Genomic DNA, 16,802 nt, shown 5'->3' on the forward strand with positions numbered 1-16,802 from the left:
TACACATTTTTAGGATTGGCAACTAAATTGAGCCTAATTTCAAAAAAAAAATTAAAATTCACTTAGAGGTGAGGAATAACCAAAAATATAATTTACCCCAATATATAATAATATATAAGTGTATGGTAATTATTGTTATTTTCATTATTAATAATAAAATATTGATTTACCATCTTATTAATATTATAATAATTATTTTAATTATTAAACTATTTACACTGTTTGTTTTTTATTTAAAGTAGAATATTTGATATAAAAATATAGACAAGTGTTCAAAATTAACTAAAAAACGTAAAAATATAACTAAGAAAACCCATATAAACTTATCAAATATTTTAATAAATTTGAACTAAATGCTTATATTTTGATAACTTTTCTGATCAAATACAACCCATTTAACTCTCATCTAATTAATTTTATACAACATAACCTGATAAACTAATTTAACTTTTTATTTTATTTTAAATAATAATTTTGTAAAGTTAGCATGGAGGGACTGCATCCTCTGTTAAGTTAATGTATTCTTATTGCACTATAATGATTTCGTAAATCTTGGATTAGATTCGAATTCATATTTAATTTCTGTTGACTACTGTGTGCTGTACTTATTTAAGACAATTAATCAGTTGGCGAACAATCATTGAATGATAACCAGTTTGATAATCTGAAATTATTATTGTGTCATTATATTCTGATATTCTTGAGTGTGTGTATTTATTAAAGGCAATAAAATGTATTATATATATTTTTATTTATTTTTAATTAATCGAAACACTTAAAAGACCATAAATAGGAGAATGTGTGAGGTTAAGATTGGGTTTAGAAATTCAATAGAGAATGTCAGAATTGTCCTTTCCAATTTATGAATGGAGAATAACTCTGTGTTGGATTGAATTTAACGCTAATTCAATTAAATGAAACTGAAATGCAAATACGTATTTAAAGTTGGACAAAAGTTTTATTAGATGTAATTAATATTGATCTCCAATTAAATTCGGAGTTTAACTTTGGGCATTTATATTTTATTAAATTTCAAATTAATTAGAGTATGACGCCAGCTCGCTTTAAAAGTTCAACACGTGGCTATTTTTTTTTTTTTATAATGCGTATAAATAACATGATTCAAAAAAAGTACAAGTATATTTTATATGAAACAATTTCACTTGAGGTAAACATAAACATCATTTCATAAAATATTCTAAAAATATTTTTATTGTAAAACAATTGTATGTCTAGTTTTAGTTTTATTTAAAAAAAATTTATGGTGACTTTTAGTAAAAAGTCTTTTACATCTCAAAATAGTACGTAGTTTTAATTTTGGGATCTTTAAGTCAAGGATAAAATATTGGATTACTTGATTTCGTTAAAGCCAAGGCTGGCGAGTTCTCTCATTAATTAATTAAAAAGAAAGAATATATATATATATATATATATATATATATATATATATATATATATATATATATATATATATATAATTATCTGAACCTTTTTTAAGTTATAACTAGTTAATTCATATCTATTATTATATAAATGAAAGGAATGTTATTTTTTCCTTTATTATTTCCTCTGAAATGCGTATGTAACAATTATCTTATTTTCAACATTAACTATTATTTTTTTAATGTATATTTTTTATTTAATCATATTTTGTTCAATAAAAGAATTATCTAATTGTTGACACTAGTATTGTTGAATTATTTGGTTTTATTTTGATATTTTTGTCTCATATTCAAGCAATACCAAATAAATATATTTTTTACTTGTAATATAAGTCGGGTAAAAATCACATATAATTTTAATTAAAAAGGATAATGATATTTTAATTTATTATTATAATATTTTTTTATTATCATATCATATTATTAAAAATTATTAAAATTAAATAATTAAAGAGGGATTATAATAGTGAATTAAAAGTAAATGAAAATATTATTATACGATCGAAAAAGATTGTGATGCATTACATCGACTAATACCAAAATTGATGTAATCTTAACATTGATGTAAACTAATTTGGAAAAATTTGTTTGGAAGAACATTAACTTGGAATGATTTACATGAGTAAAATATTTTAATATGATAGACAAAAAGGCAATGATCATTTATGATTGTGAATAATTTACTTCTGACATACATGCAGGAAAATGTTTAATATTGTGGGTTTAGATGACTTCCACGCTGTCCTATTTAATGCAGATGACCGTACAATCAAACTAATTACTATAACGATTAGTTTTATATAGCAGTATTTAGTTTAGCAAGTAATTTTGTACTGTATAACGGCGGAAATCTATATTTATTTATTAATCTATTAATCTATATTGGTTAGACCAATTGAGCTTATATGCTTGATATAGATCCATCTTTTTTATTGATAAATGATGGTCTTTTTATTTTTTATATAATATTCAACGAATTATAACTATAATCCATATGTTAGTAAAAATGTTTTTTGTATTTAGTAAAATGTATTAATATAGACTATAGTGATACAAATATATGTAGTTAAATTTGATTGAAAATAGGTGACATGTGAGGGTATAAAGACAGATAGGCCTATAAGTATGTAATGTAGAATTAACGGTAGAAAATTATATCCCTGAAAAACAGAAAGACCCCACAAGAATTACACCTACCATATTCCCAACAAGTCCCAATGTTATGTGCACCAATAATTGTATCATCAACAAATGCTACTCATACAAGGATAATAATAATATCCACTTCCTAAAATCTGACCTATAATAACCTAAAACAGCTATCCATAATGTCAGCAGCAAGTAGAATACAGACAATCTTCTTCGTTTAGGAAACCCGATTGGAGTGATTTTAATAAGTTTTTAATTTTTTAAAAGTCAAATTCAGTTTTTATTTTTAAATTTGTAGTCTTATTTTAGTTATATTTTTTTTTAAACTCAACGTAAAAAAGCTAAGAAACCATAAGCTTAGAGATTTTCTAACTTAAAACTCAAAATAGGAATTTCTATCGAAAGAAAGATAAAATGATTTTAGACTAATTTTAAACTCATTTCCTTGTCGTGGTAGATTCTTCCATTTTTTTTTTCATCATTTAATCTATAGTAGAGTAAGCAAACAAATAATCACTTTATTTCATCGTAAAATAATAAATTTATAATACATTATAAACTTTCATGTTTAACTATTAACTAATTAAACCGTCATAACATATACTTTTAGTTTTACACGAAATTAAGGCATTTGAGACAAAAAAAATTAATAGTTTAGTAAACTTTAATCCAGCTAACTTCTTTAATTTAACCATAAAATTATATTTAAACTGGATATGTTAGAAAAATATGATTTAAATTGAACATTTTCTTAATTTTTAAACATTTATCAACTCCTTTGACCCATCTATATCTATTTTCGAAAATTAGACAAAGTCAATCTATATTTAACCTAGTAGTTAAAAGTCGTTATCAATCTGCTATTACTCCATAAATTTACCTATCCTAAAACTACGCAAGTTTTATATGCAATCTCTTTTCCTAAATTAATCAGCAATAAAGGAGACAAAAAGAAAACCCATTTTGTCACTAATAAAAGCTAATGACCATAACTTACTATAATTAATCAGTTATGAGGATGAAGAATGAACACAAAATTTAACTTTGAAGAGTACTATGCACCAGACTGTTGGACTTTTCATTTGTGGATTGAGGTCTAGGTTTGATCTCTTTGAAGAAAAGAAAATTACTTAAGATATTTAATCACTATATACAAAATTATAATGATAAATATGAGATAAGATAATCTGCTGTAACCACATAGATAGAGCCCATAATTCTGATCTCTTAATAATGGAGCAATTGATGCATTTGAAGAACTAGAGATTGGTGACGATCCTGATGCATTTGAGCTTGAACCAGCGAAACCCTTTCTTGAAAGAGTGTTTGATTTTGCCTTCAGTGGCGTAAAACTTGTATCTAGCCACTCTTCGCTGTCTCTTCCTTTCGGCCTCATTCCACCACCACACGCTCTTTGACTTCCTCACCGCCATATCCTCACCGCCATTATTACGTTCTCGAGGTGGTGGTTCATGGAAATACGAAGACGTCATTTTCTTCTTCTCCTTCACGCTATTCCCCTTCACATCGTGTAGATAAGAGCAGGAATAAGCGTAATGGCTTTGAAGCCCATTCATTTTCAACAACAGAAACGATTTCTGTTTTCAATTACCTCTTTTCTCTCTCTCGATGAGAAGAGAGAGCAATGGAGGGAATTGAAATTGAAAAGGGTGTGTGGGAATGTGTTACATATGTAGGAGAATATTGAGTACGAAACTGGATCTGGTTGAAGGCAGAAACATCTTCATACCCTGGAATGAGTGTGGAAAGGAACAGAAAACAAATGATTGCCACCATGTCAATGCCAATGCTATGCATGTTTTATTTTCCCTTTCAACCGGCTTAACCGTAACACGCGCCGCCACTAAATTTTCTTCTTAATTTAACCCTCCCTCCACTAATTATAGAACGCATAATATAACCCCTACACAAATAACGTATTTTTCACTCTTTTATTTATTTATTTATTTATTTTTAATATTAACGTCTTCATGAAAATTCCAACGAGAGTTCATGTTTGCCACCCTTATTCATATATTGACCTACAAAAAGTGATTTTTTCTATTTTTAAAGAAAAAGGAAAAATAAAGAATAATGTTAAATAAATGTAAAACAAAATTTAGTGTCAAAACACCGTTGTAGTTAACTTTATACAAGTCTTTTAAGAGAAACTTCACTCAGATTCAATCTACTGATCACAACATGAGTTCGCGATATGTATATTGAAACCTTATATAAGATTAATTGTGGCACTTGTCTTATTCGTTCATAATTTTATAGTTTTGATTATTTCAAATTTAATTATTTTATGCAGATCTCTTATTTTTCAAACTAGATTTATGATAGCCAAGTTTTGTAATATAACTATAGAACGCACTAATACTTCAAATACACTTTAAGCGTTTCTGAACTTAAATTAAATTTAAATATAACGTGCATTAAACATTAAATTACATAATAAATGTAAAATATTTTTAAACAAGACATAGTAACATCAATTCATTGATTAACCTTTTTGCGTTCACGTTATTTAACTTTGACTTTGTAAACCTGAGACACTGACGCATTTAAGCTCACGTTTTTTAATCTCTAATTCATCTTTCACGTCTTCAATCACGACCAAATCGTCTTTGTATTTTGTCGATTTCAACCATTTTCAAATCAGATGATTATGTTTTTAGAAGACTTTTATCAGCTAATAATCAGTTTCACTGCCATACCACAAGAATTGTGATGGAAACTGTTTCTTGAAACTTACAAAATAGTTCATAGTCTTTGCAATCTGTTTCACAATTTTTATTTGAAGTGCGCACCATGTGATGTGATGATGCTTGAGGATTTCCAATCCAATGCACATGTACTCCTATGTATTCTCATGTTTTAGGAAGTTTGTTTTTCATCATTAGGTTTATATTTTTAGTTTAACTTATTATAGAGAATTGTGATAGTTTTGAAAGTAGATTCTAGAAGCCATAGATTTCAAAATTATTCTGCCTAAGTATTAATAAAAGTAGTTCAATCTTTACACGAAAATCTGAAACTACAATCAAAATGATTGATCACTACTTTATGTGTTTATCTTATATATTCATTTTTTAAACTATTTTTAAACTTTTTAACGTTTACTAATTTAGTTCAATTTTTTTATTTTGAAATGATAGTATTTAACTTAGTTCAGATTTTCAATTCAATAGTTTAGTTCAGTTATTTGTAATTATATTTTTAGTTTAGTATTTAATCCAATTTTCTCTTCCACTTCAAAAATCAATCACAAAACTGATTCAAATAATAACAAAAATAAAACTATATTTCTTTTGAATTATACAGATTTTTTTTTTCTAATTTAAATTTTAAGTTTTAAAATAAAATAGTAAACTTATTATATATTTAAACATAATGTTATGTGTTTATTTTTAATTGATGTATAACTAATATGTTTATATTTGAAACATTTTTTATCGTTTAGTTATATTTTTATAATATATTTATATTTATCAATATGATAAGAAATTTATTAGTAAAATACATTTTACTAATTAATTTTAAATTTTTTTAACTAATAAATATTTTTGTTGAAAATGGATTTGTTCGAAAATTTTGTAGTTAAATTGAAATTTTTATTAAAGACAGTTTGTAAAATCCGTAAGTAATTGTATGTTTTATTAATTGTCCATAAATTTCACTGGTAAAATGAGTTCTAAATTTTTCACCTTTGGACTTTTATCATTTCGTGATAAATTTTGTCTATAAAATGAAAAATCAAATTTGTGTCAAAGTACAATAGAATATGTCTTACAATTTTTTTGAAAAAGAGTGAGAAGAAAGGAAGAAGGAGAGGGAAAGAAGAAAAGAAGAACAAAATTGCAATAATTACTCATGATAATTACCGTTAGATAATTATTGATAAATTATGATTATAAGTAATTAACATGTAATTATCGACAAATTGTTGTCTTTAAAATATTCAAACATTTTATTTATTTGTCGATAAAATTTATTGAGAAGTATTTTATCAACAAATTTTTTGTTATTGTCTTTTCCTCAAAAATTTTGTTTAACCGAGGAGTCTTGTTTTTCATTTTATTTTTTCTTGTAGTAAGAGTTATGTTGGTGGGTAAATAAATTAAGAAAATTCATTTTTTTAATAAAATATTTGCTCACTTGTTCAAAATTCAAGTTCATAAAAATTCGACATTAATTAGTTATAAATAAACTCATATAATTAAAAATGAAAAATTGATTACGGTACCTAAATATTAGAATGTTGACTGTGAAAATTATTTTCACATAACTAGTCCAATGTTCACAACTCGGTATGTTTTTACTATTTATAAAATTTTATACGATAAATTTAATATGTGGTGGGGGAGAAAAGACCTTATTTAAAATTGTCAATCAAGTCCTCAACGGAAATTAATAATCTATAAATTGTTAATCAACTACTAGATAGAAATTAATTATCCATAGAATTGGTGCAAATACCATATATATATAATGCTTAATGACTGGCAAAGTTATTGATTTATTGTACAAAAATAATTTATGATAAAAAAATTTTCCTAAATAGGAAAGGTCCTGTGTGGAGCATAGTATTTTCTTGGAAACTAGTTTTGGCCTTGGCTTCCTGCTTACGGGCGGTGAGTTGGAGATGAAGTTAGGTTTTGCAAGACTTACTTGAATGTTGACAATATCAAGTAAACATCATTTAAATAAAAATTAAATACTCTTAAAATGTACAACTTCTTCTTCCCATTCTTTGCTTAGAATAGAAGCACCCAATTTTCATTCAAGGGGAGATTAGATTGAAATTCAAAATTTTTATACATGTCCATTCATGTAGGGAACAGTTCAAGTGTGAGTCAAAGTCTCCCATTAGATAGAAAAAATAAAGTTAAACACTGTAAGAATAAAGACTCATAACACCATTGTCTTCAGGTTTTGGAGGTTAAAGTGGTGTCAAAGATCTTATATGTGTAATAATAATATCATATATATGTCGACCACAATCTCTTAATAACTATAACCATATACGGAGTGATTAACTGCATAACCATAACACAAACAAGAAGTTACTATATATGCCGACCATATAAAAGAATATATAATCCAACAAAAGGTGATTGATAACATTTGTTTTTCTCATTAGATTTGATAATGGACAGCCTTGTATATAAATCAATTTTCACTTAATTAGTTAATTAAATATTAATTAAAAATCAGTTTATATGATGCTTCGCAAACGCGTTTGGAAAAACTTCTCTTATAAGCGTGTCTGGCGATAGGAGGGAAAATAAAGTATTTTTGCATGTTTTTGTTGTTAGTTGAAGATTCTTCGGTTGGACCCATCCAAAATAAGGATGAGCATAAAAAATTGTCTTTTAGTAAACTTCTCAACTTTTCAATTTCATCCTCACTTGGGGTGTATCAGTAGTTGTAACACGCGGCAACTTAGTACTTTTCTTGGATTTCATGGGATCTTGTAAGATACATAGTATCAATAGATGTCACTGTTTGGATGTGTGAATAACGATTTAGTTTTACACTACCAGTCAATTACAAACTCATTTTTGGTAAGTTTATTGAAAGCGTAGAAATATATTAAGTGTATGACTTGTAACTAAATTACGGTATAAATTGTTTTACATGTCATTGTTAAACTCATAAAAAGTTGCAATAATATTGATAAATAAGATGAAGGAACAAAATGTTGAAAATCTTAATATCTGTTTTAGTTAAGAACAACCTATATGTCTTAATTAATAAATGTCAGTTCGGCCGTTTTTAAGTTGAAGACAATAATTATATTATATTGTTTGAATTCAACTGTTTTTTGTTTTTATAGTAATTGTTGGCACTTTCTGGGAATTTTTGGAGCAAATGCGAGATTGACTTTATGGGATTAACGTGTCCTTTTAGATCACTGGAGTTAAGAAGCATCCTTCCTCCTTCCTTGGGTTGAATTAACGAAGGGTATATAAACACATGCTCGGGTTGAATCAATTATACTACTTCTTAACTACCACTCGGTTGAGTTATTATACCATTCAGAGTGTTTTTGAGAGCGTTGAGTTGTTCGTTTGCTTGTAGCATTTTGGATGGTATCAAAAAGGAAATCTTTTGAGAGGCAACGGAGTGGCAAAGTTCCAATTCAGGACCATAAACGGAGCTATGATGATACCAAGCAAGCTCCAATCAGGTGCTTATTTGTTTTTGGTATACTTTGGCGTTTTGGCTTTTGGCTTTTGGGCTGTGAGGTCTAAGTTTGATTTTGTGCTCATTATGCAGTGGCCTGAGAAATGTGATCAACGCACTATGGCTGAATGACCACTCATCCTATTTGGAAGCTTTTGTGCGAAGAGTGGTAAGAAATGATTCAGTCTTTTATCTTGGTGGTGTGGTGTTGAGAAAGTTTTTTGTTTTTGTTTATTTTCAGCTAGTTTTGGCTTTTCAAAGTACCTATCACTTCACAACCAGCACCGGTTCTAATGTACCTAGTATTCCAAATCCACCCTCAATGTTCCCCAGGTTTCTGCAATTGCTTCCAAGTTGTGATTTTCACATTGTTTCGAAGTTGTGTGCTGTACTATTTGATTCGGAAAGGAAAGGATGGCATTAGTGATTAGCCACCAGATTATTTGTCTACAAAATTTGCCACTTCTTTTGTCTCTGTTGCTCTTGTACTCTCATCGTGTGTTTCCAAATTTCAAGTGTCCCTTATCCTCAATCTAATCTTCTTTGAAGCGAAAATCTGGTTGATTCATTTGTCTTCCCCAAACAGGTAAGGGAGGAGTTGGAAAAGAAAATCAAGGACCAGGCTCATCTATTTCCAAGGTTAGTTCATCATGTTCAGATTCTGTGTTAACAATAAACAACTTTATCAGAAAGATTAATTATCCTCATTCTTCCTATGTTTACTCTCCTCCATTTATTTGTTGCAGAAAAAGGGTTAATGAGGCTGGCATATCCGGAGCCAAACCCTTCAAGTTGTGCTTTCTTAATAAGTTACCTAAGACAATTTATACTCGGTCTAATATCGTAGCAGAAGACGAATCACTTCTTCAAATTGCTCTATTTGATGTTAGAACTAAGTCTGTAGTAAAGGAGGGTCCCCTTTCCTCACTAAAGATAGAGATCTGTGTTCTGAACGGTGAGTTCGGATCCGATGACAGTGAGGAGTGGACAGAAGAGGAGTTCAATTCCAATATCTCACGTGAAAGAGAAGGTAGAGAGCCACTCTTGATTGGAGAGAGGTTTATTACTCTTAAAAATGGAGTTGCTTGTATCACTAAAATTGCCATATCTGACAACTCGAGATGGCAAAGAAGCAGAAGGTTCAGGATTGGAGTTAAAGGTGTGCCACCAACTTCCATTGGAGAAAAGATTCAGGAGGGTAGAAGTGAGCCTGTTATTGTGAAAGATAACAGAGGAGAATGTAAGTCTTATTAGTTCATTTCTGTTTCTCAGTGTCTATTTCCAACTTAGGACATCATCGTTGTTTCCAACTTATTTAACATAGGAGAGTGTCTGTTTTTCGATGTCATTTGTCTTTCGGTATAACTCAAAATTGACATGTATTTTGGTCATTTAAGGCTACAAGAAACACTTCCCTCCATTCTTGGATGATGAACTATGGCGCTTGAAGAAAATCGCTAAGGAAGGAAGAATCCAGAAGCAATTTTCCTTACATGGAATTCACACCGTGAAAGATCTCTTGCGGCAGTGCATAAGCAACGAAGAATCACTATATAAAGTAAGTAAAACTCAGTTTCTTTTACTTTTTGTCTTCTTGTGTGTTATTGGTAGACATTATTCATTGAATATTTTCCTCTGTCGTGGTAGATGCTTGACATTCCAAAGAAGTCATGGTTAGCGATCACTGACCATGCTAAAACCTGTGTGGTGGATGATTACAAGCTTTACAGCTATTACTCACAAGAACTGCAAATAGGTTTGCTATTCAACTCCATCTACATCCTCGTGGGTGTGACATTTGATTGGGAAATTTATTATTCACCAGATATTCTCACTCCCCAAGAAAAGGTATGGATTCATAACCTGTTCGTAAATTGTTTTTTGAATAGATCTAAAAGAAAAACTTCTGGTTTCTTTAAAATAATGATTCCTGTCTTGTCGTTGTGATTATATCATACGATACCTGTGGGTCAAAAGTGATCAGGTTTCTTCTTCTTTGGCAGCATTTGGTAGGAATAGTGAAGCAGCAAGCTTACAAAAATGTCAACAATTTGAAAATGATTGATGAAACTAAATTGAACTGTTTAAACCTAGACGCATGTCTAAAAAAAGCAAGACAGTCCGACACTCCAAATCAATGTCTGCAACACATGGATATGCCAACTGCACAAGGTATATGCAATGGAACAACTTTATTGTTACATAGATCTTTGTCCACTTTTATTTATATAATCGTTTAACCATGTGTTGTGTAGGTGAAGCAGTAACATTCCCAGATTACAGTCAACCATCCATCTCTACTTCATATACTGATGAAGTAATGCACGATGGCCAAATTTATGCCGATTCAGAGCCAAGCACAAGAGAAATGCCGCATAACAGTAATGTGTTTGATGAATTTTCCTCTGAGATATACAATGAAGAGGATAGTTGTGACTTTGACGGATCGTGTTTTCCGTTCCTTGAAGGTGGATATTCGATAGAGAATGAAAAATGGGAACCAACAAGTGGCATGTTCTTTGGTTCTTATGATGGAGAAGAATTTAGCCCTTATTCTACTTTCATAAATTCCAGTGTGGACATATCAAGTAATGGCAAACCCAAAGCAGCGTGGTGTAAGATTGGTTTTGCTCTGAAATGGGTTATATCAGCGAAAAGGAGGCATGCAGCTGCCAAAAAGAATGCTCAGCTCTTTTACCATAACTAGTGGGACTCTGTTTTATACCTAAAATGTGCCTACAATCTATAGGAAATTAGTTCCTGAATGTGTTTGTTTTTTTTTTTGCAAGTTTAGCTTCTTTAATTTCTACTTCACTAAAGAGATGTGTGAGACGGGTTCCTCGTCTACATCCTAGTGCTGGATTGCTTAGGTACAATTTGTGGTTGTTGTATGTAATATCAAGTTTTCACTTACTTACTGATTCGTGATCAATTCAAAATTTATTCTGTTCAAAATTTGAATACTGTATCAAATTTATATTGTAATTATGTTATCCTTAGAAACAAGTTACAACCCAGTGATTGTGTTATATCATTCCTTCTTCCATATCCTTTTAGTTAAACCTTTCCTTTTTCTTCTACCAAGTCGATACCTACTTTTCCATCGGTTCTTATACACAGCAATGTATCGAATACACTTTCACTCCCAAACTTCAATTAGAAACTCGGGTACACATTCTCTCCCCCACATTACACCACTAACACAAAAATAAAACTGAACATTATTGTCTGGTATATACTTTCAATTTATAACCCTTAATCATAATTAATAGAATTTTCAATTTAGCCCACCCAAGAGTACGTGACCGTGATGCACATGGACTATGGACATGGACTAAAAAAATCCACAAGGCAAAACCCCTCAATTGAAAATTTTAAAGGATCAAAATGTCCACAAAAATACCATTGAAACAAATATTAATCTTTTAAAATATATTATTAGACAATTTATAACTAATACGAGACTTAGACTCATTATTTTTAATAAGTTCTTTTTTAGGAGTGAGTTCCTTCCGTATTAAATATTTTTCTTAAAGTGTATGGTGACATTTATAATGTTGTTGTTGTAGTTATAATATTATTATTGTTGTCACAATTGTCTAAATTAGTCACCATGACAAACCACTGTCTATAATATCATTAATGTGTTTTTTCTAGAGATATTGTTAAGAAAAGATTATATATGTGACTTCAATACAACCCACATAATAAATTAATATTATACTTTAACCAAAAACATCAATGTATTGGGTTTATGATTTTTTTTATATATAATGTTTAATTTTGTCATGTGAAATTTAAGTTCACATTGTTTTCAACATCTTTTCTTCCTAAAACGTTTCCAGTGAACTTTAACTATTCCTTTTGAAACTCCTGAGATCCAATCTTAAGTTTCCTTCGACAGAGGATTTTCTCTTTGCCTCGAGCCTCATTTTGATACTTTAGCTAAACTATATAGAACATATTTAAATTATTCCTTAACTGCCTTTTAGCGCTTAACCCTCCATCTTAGAACTTAGTTGCATTATTCTTATATTCTTACAAAAAGAACTGCAATTCAATAAAAAAAAATACATTAATTTCATATTAATCAATCCTTTATACAACATTCTACATTCTAGACTAAAAGAAAATGATTTACTTATTAATATATATATATATATATATATATATATATATATATATATATATATATATATATATATAATCCAAATTTGGTGTCAAAAATAAATATCCAATTAAACAAATTGTGTTAGAACTCGAAAAAACAATTCTCAAAGGAGAAAACCCAATTTATATCTCCTTTGTAATACAAGTTCATCATTCTTATAGACCAAAATTTCACATAAATCTTGTTAATTAACCTTTATCCACTAATGCTATAGTTTTATCAACATGAAAACATAAATAATTCATCTTCTTGTATCTTTTTAAATTATCCTGTGCGAATTCAACTTAATTATAAGTGTGATAACAAAAACAAAATTTAAAAATTATATTAATTTCTCAAAATCATATTAATTAATTAGTTTGACATAATAAGGATTGATTTATAATGTGACGAGATGATAGATTAATTTTTCTACTTATTTGTTGAAAAATACTCATAGTTAAAACGGAACAGAATGATGTGTAAAATAGTAATTCCAATATAGATCACTCATTAAATGTTGAAGGAGAATATTATGATTGAGAAAAATTAAATCACTGAAATTAAACTATGTTTTGATTGAAAGTGTTTCAATGTACCCTATGAATACTTTTTTATGTTTCACGAACAAGTACGTAAGCCGTGTAATGAGAAAATTTAATGTTTAAGTTGCTTTACGTACTTCAGTGTTGGTTATGATAATTACGTTGTATACTTACATAACTAATTGTTTAGCTAATTACAAATCAGCACTTATTTCATTAAACTAATTAATACATTACTATAACTATAAATTCAACTTGAAACTTACTTTTAGATATAATAATAAAATGAAAAGTAAGCTATTAATTGCATCACTTAGAATTACACTTATTAAATACTTTTATATTTAAACAATATATATGTTAAATTACTAATCACATAATCTACAAATTAGTATATGATTGATTTAACCACATACTTCCTGTGTTTCAGAAAAAAACAATTACAGTAGTAGCTGAATTTGTCTGGTATGTGTGATATAAACCTTTATATGATATTTAAGGCTAAATAAAATACAGAAATCAATAAAAACAACAGGAAGTAATGTAAAAAATGAAAATAATAAAATATTGTGTTATACCTTTCAACAAGTAGAGAAGAAGAAAAGTTGAACACGAATAGGTGAAATTGCAAATGTTTTTCTATGTATTTTCTCAAAAATACCAACGACGAACGCGGTTTGAGTTTAATGCGGCGTGGTTATAATCTTAAATGACCTGCAGGAAGAAAACTCCGCGTGGAAGGATTAGCGTGAGTGTCCTTCTTGTCCCACTCACCCCAGTCAACAACCCTATAAAAGTGGAGTTTGTATTTGTTGCAGTTGTAGACAGTTGCTGGTTTGTTCTTGTTGGTTGTGAACAAAGATTCGTTTGGTTGGTTAGCGAGTGTTTGAAGCTTGTGGAGTGACAATGGCGACAAAAAGAACCTACGACGAGGAGGACCATCACAGTAATGATGACATCAATATTCAAACGGTTGTTAAAAGGAGACGCGCCGAGACCATCGACCATTCGCTTCTGTGAGTGTTTGTTTCCATGTCAGATAACTCTCTTCATCTCAACCACCTTCTTCTAATCTTTTTTGTGGTTATTGCGCAGTGCCGTGTTGAAACCTGTTCTTCGCGAACTGGTAAGCTTCTATTCGTTAATTGAGTCAAGTATATTAAAAATTGAAAATCTGTGTAATTTGGGTTGTTAACTCTATGCTGTTCTGTTCCCCTAACTAGCTAGAGGAGGTGATTCCACCTATGCTACAGCGTTACTGGTCACCGTGGTTTGTTTCTCTTGACACATACTTTTTCTTTCACCATGGACACTCTGTTATTCTATACATAAATTTTTTGTAATTAATTTTTTGTTTCCAATTTAGTTGCCGAAAATGCCATAACCATGAGGGTGGCAGTTCTGGAGGCAGAGATTTCCAATTGTGCTTCGTCAATGGATTGCCTCGACAAATTTTCACCATGGCCAATCTCACAGCTGAGGACGGTGGTTCACTTCAAATTGAGCTACGGGATGCTGCATCGCAGCAACGCGTTGACAGAGTGGAATTTTCCAGCATGAAGGCTCAGATCTATGTGCTGGATGGGGATTTTGAAAGCCAGGACTGGACTGCAGAGGAATTTGATGGCAACATTGTGAAACCAAGAGAGGGGAAGGGACCATTACTCAGAGGACAAACATTTATTAAAATTGAAAAAGGGGTTGGTTTTATCGATAAGAAGAGGCTTAAGATTACTGATAATTCTTGCACCACAAGAACCAAAACGTTTCGGTTGGGAGTTAAAATCAGGGGATCTAACTCCCTTGAAGCAGGGATCAGGGAAGCCATAAGCGAACCCTTCAGGGTCAAGGATAAACGTGGAGAGCGTAAGTCCTTAACCATAACTCATTTTCATATTTTTTGGTAAATAATGTTTTAAATATTTTAATTTTGGATGTGTATTTGATTATTTCAGCGATGAGGAAATCCGAGCGTCCAGCCTTGAACGATGAAGTATGGCGTCTGAGGAACATTGGAAAAGCGGGTGAGCTTCGGAAGCAGCTTTCCCAGAATAGAATAAAGACTGTGAAGGATCTTTTGAGGTTGGACACAATCGGTTTACTACGAAAGGTAAAAACTTTTTAAACATTCTTACGTGTGGACGATGATGATTCTGTACTTTAGTACTGACAAGTAGATGTGGAAAGTAGAAATTCAGCAAGATTAATACATGGGACAAAGTCATTGAACATGCTAAAGAGTGTGAACTAGATGATTATGAGCGCTACTCGTATACGTATCGTGCCATGGAACCAGAGATATCAGTTTCCCTTGTGTTTAACTGCATCTACGAGCTTGTGGAGGTCATTATTAATGGGCAGCATCGTTCTCTGCAATCTCTGGATTCGAAGGAGGAGGTTTGCAATATTAATCCTATTCATACACATTATTAACTTTCATAGTAGCTCTTATTGGAAGTGATGAAGATGCATTGTAACTGGCAGGAATGTGTGAGAATAATTAAGGCGGAAGCATACTCAAATGTGGAGCATCTGGAGCCAATTGCTGCAACACCAACACATGGCATAGTGTCGAAGTTAAGATGTACCCAACCGGTGTCATACAGTGCTCCATATCAGGGTCTCCCACTGCTCGCTCACCAAGGTACTGTATCTGTTTTCTTTTTCCATTTTTATGTCACTCAAATATAAGAAATTTGTAGGGAATTTTGGTTATGAAATTGGTATGTTATCCTATGAATGTGCAGGCCAATTAGAAGCATGGCAATCTACCTCAACATCAATTATAGATGAACCCTGGCCGTTGTTCTTGGACGAAGTTGAAAGTTACTTTACTCCTAACCCTAACCCTAACCAATGGGAGCAACCAAATATTTTCTCATTTCCATGTTCTAACGATGTAGCATCATGTAGCAAAAGCAACCAGTCCTTTTCGCTCAACACTGCTGAGTATATGGCAAGCAAAGGGAAAGCCAAGATGGTTTGGCAGAAAGTCAGAAATGCCTTCAAACTCCTCATACATCCGCATATGTCTTCAAGGAAGAATTAACCAATTTTCTTTTTGCGGTCACAACTGAATTGAATTCGTTTTTCTTTTGATTGCTTCTTCAATTGCGTTTTCCCAACTCAATTTCTGTACTTCGTTAATCAACTATTAATTTATAATTATCGTGCCAATTTGTCTGTTTCCAATTTCGGGACCCATGGTCTTGTTTGTTGTGTAAAAAAGACATGACAAAATGTTTCAACGATATTGCTGCTTTTGTTGCTATGTTCTCAGTTAAGACTGTTTTCCTTTGAGGATGAAATATAATATTCCCTCCC

General features: G+C 30.5%; 2 protein-coding genes across 3 annotated transcripts; both read left to right on the forward strand.

Annotated features, from left to right (window-relative positions):
- Positions 1–8,594: 8,594 nt before the first annotated feature.
- LOC114188381 (calmodulin-binding protein 60 B-like) lies at positions 8,595–11,812 on the forward strand. Its single transcript, XM_028076993.2, has 8 exons — positions 8,595–8,787; positions 8,877–8,952; positions 9,370–9,422; positions 9,530–10,023; positions 10,181–10,341; positions 10,431–10,631; positions 10,787–10,955; positions 11,039–11,812. The coding sequence occupies exons 1-8, from the start codon at positions 8,687–8,689 to the stop codon at positions 11,488–11,490; spliced, it is 1,707 nt and encodes a 568-aa protein (XP_027932794.1). The 5' UTR covers positions 8,595–8,686; the 3' UTR covers positions 11,491–11,812.
- A 2,427-nt stretch (positions 11,813–14,239) lies between these two features.
- Positions 14,240–16,749, forward strand: LOC114187654 (calmodulin-binding protein 60 B-like). 2 transcript variants are annotated; one of them, XM_085674770.1, is made up of 8 exons: positions 14,240–14,494; positions 14,574–14,604; positions 14,702–14,748; positions 14,845–15,344; positions 15,434–15,588; positions 15,669–15,875; positions 15,963–16,122; positions 16,226–16,749. In XM_085674770.1, exons 1-8 carry the CDS (start codon positions 14,385–14,387, stop codon positions 16,525–16,527), a joined length of 1,512 nt encoding a protein of 503 aa, XP_085530896.1. In that variant the 5' UTR covers positions 14,240–14,384; the 3' UTR covers positions 16,528–16,749. The 2 variants fall into 2 exon arrangements, with proteins under 2 accessions (XP_085530896.1, XP_027931795.2); XM_028075994.2 differs by lacking the exon at positions 14,702–14,748 and having other exon boundaries at positions 14,298–14,494.
- Positions 16,750–16,802: the final 53 nt, after the last annotated feature.

This window comes from Vigna unguiculata, chromosome 1 (assembly GCF_037176805.1).
Source record: "Vigna unguiculata cultivar grain cowpea cultivar isolate G323 ecotype 2 chromosome 1, ASM3717680v1, whole genome shotgun sequence".
NCBI classification, from domain to species: domain Eukaryota; kingdom Viridiplantae; phylum Streptophyta; class Magnoliopsida; order Fabales; family Fabaceae; genus Vigna; species Vigna unguiculata.

Bases quoted from the DNA above. Each gene is read 5' to 3' on its own strand.
- LOC114188381 (XM_028076993.2), top strand. From the start codon at position 8,687: ATGGTATCAAAAAGGAAATCTTTTGAGAGGCAACGGAGTGGCAAAGTT. The intron at 8,953-9,369 runs GTAAGAAATGAT...TTCCCCAAACAG, and splicing joins AAGCTTTTGTGCGAAGAGTG to GTAAGGGAGGAGTTGGAAAA. The intron at 10,956-11,038 runs GTATATGCAATG...TGTGTTGTGTAG, and splicing joins GGATATGCCAACTGCACAAG to GTGAAGCAGTAACATTCCCA.
- LOC114187654 (XM_085674770.1), top strand. From the start codon at position 14,385: ATGGCGACAAAAAGAACCTACGACGAGGAGGACCATCACAGTAATGAT. The intron at 14,749-14,844 runs GTTTGTTTCTCT...TTTCCAATTTAG, and splicing joins CAGCGTTACTGGTCACCGTG to TTGCCGAAAATGCCATAACC. The intron at 15,589-15,668 runs GTAAAAACTTTT...TGTGGAAAGTAG, and splicing joins CAATCGGTTTACTACGAAAG to AAATTCAGCAAGATTAATAC.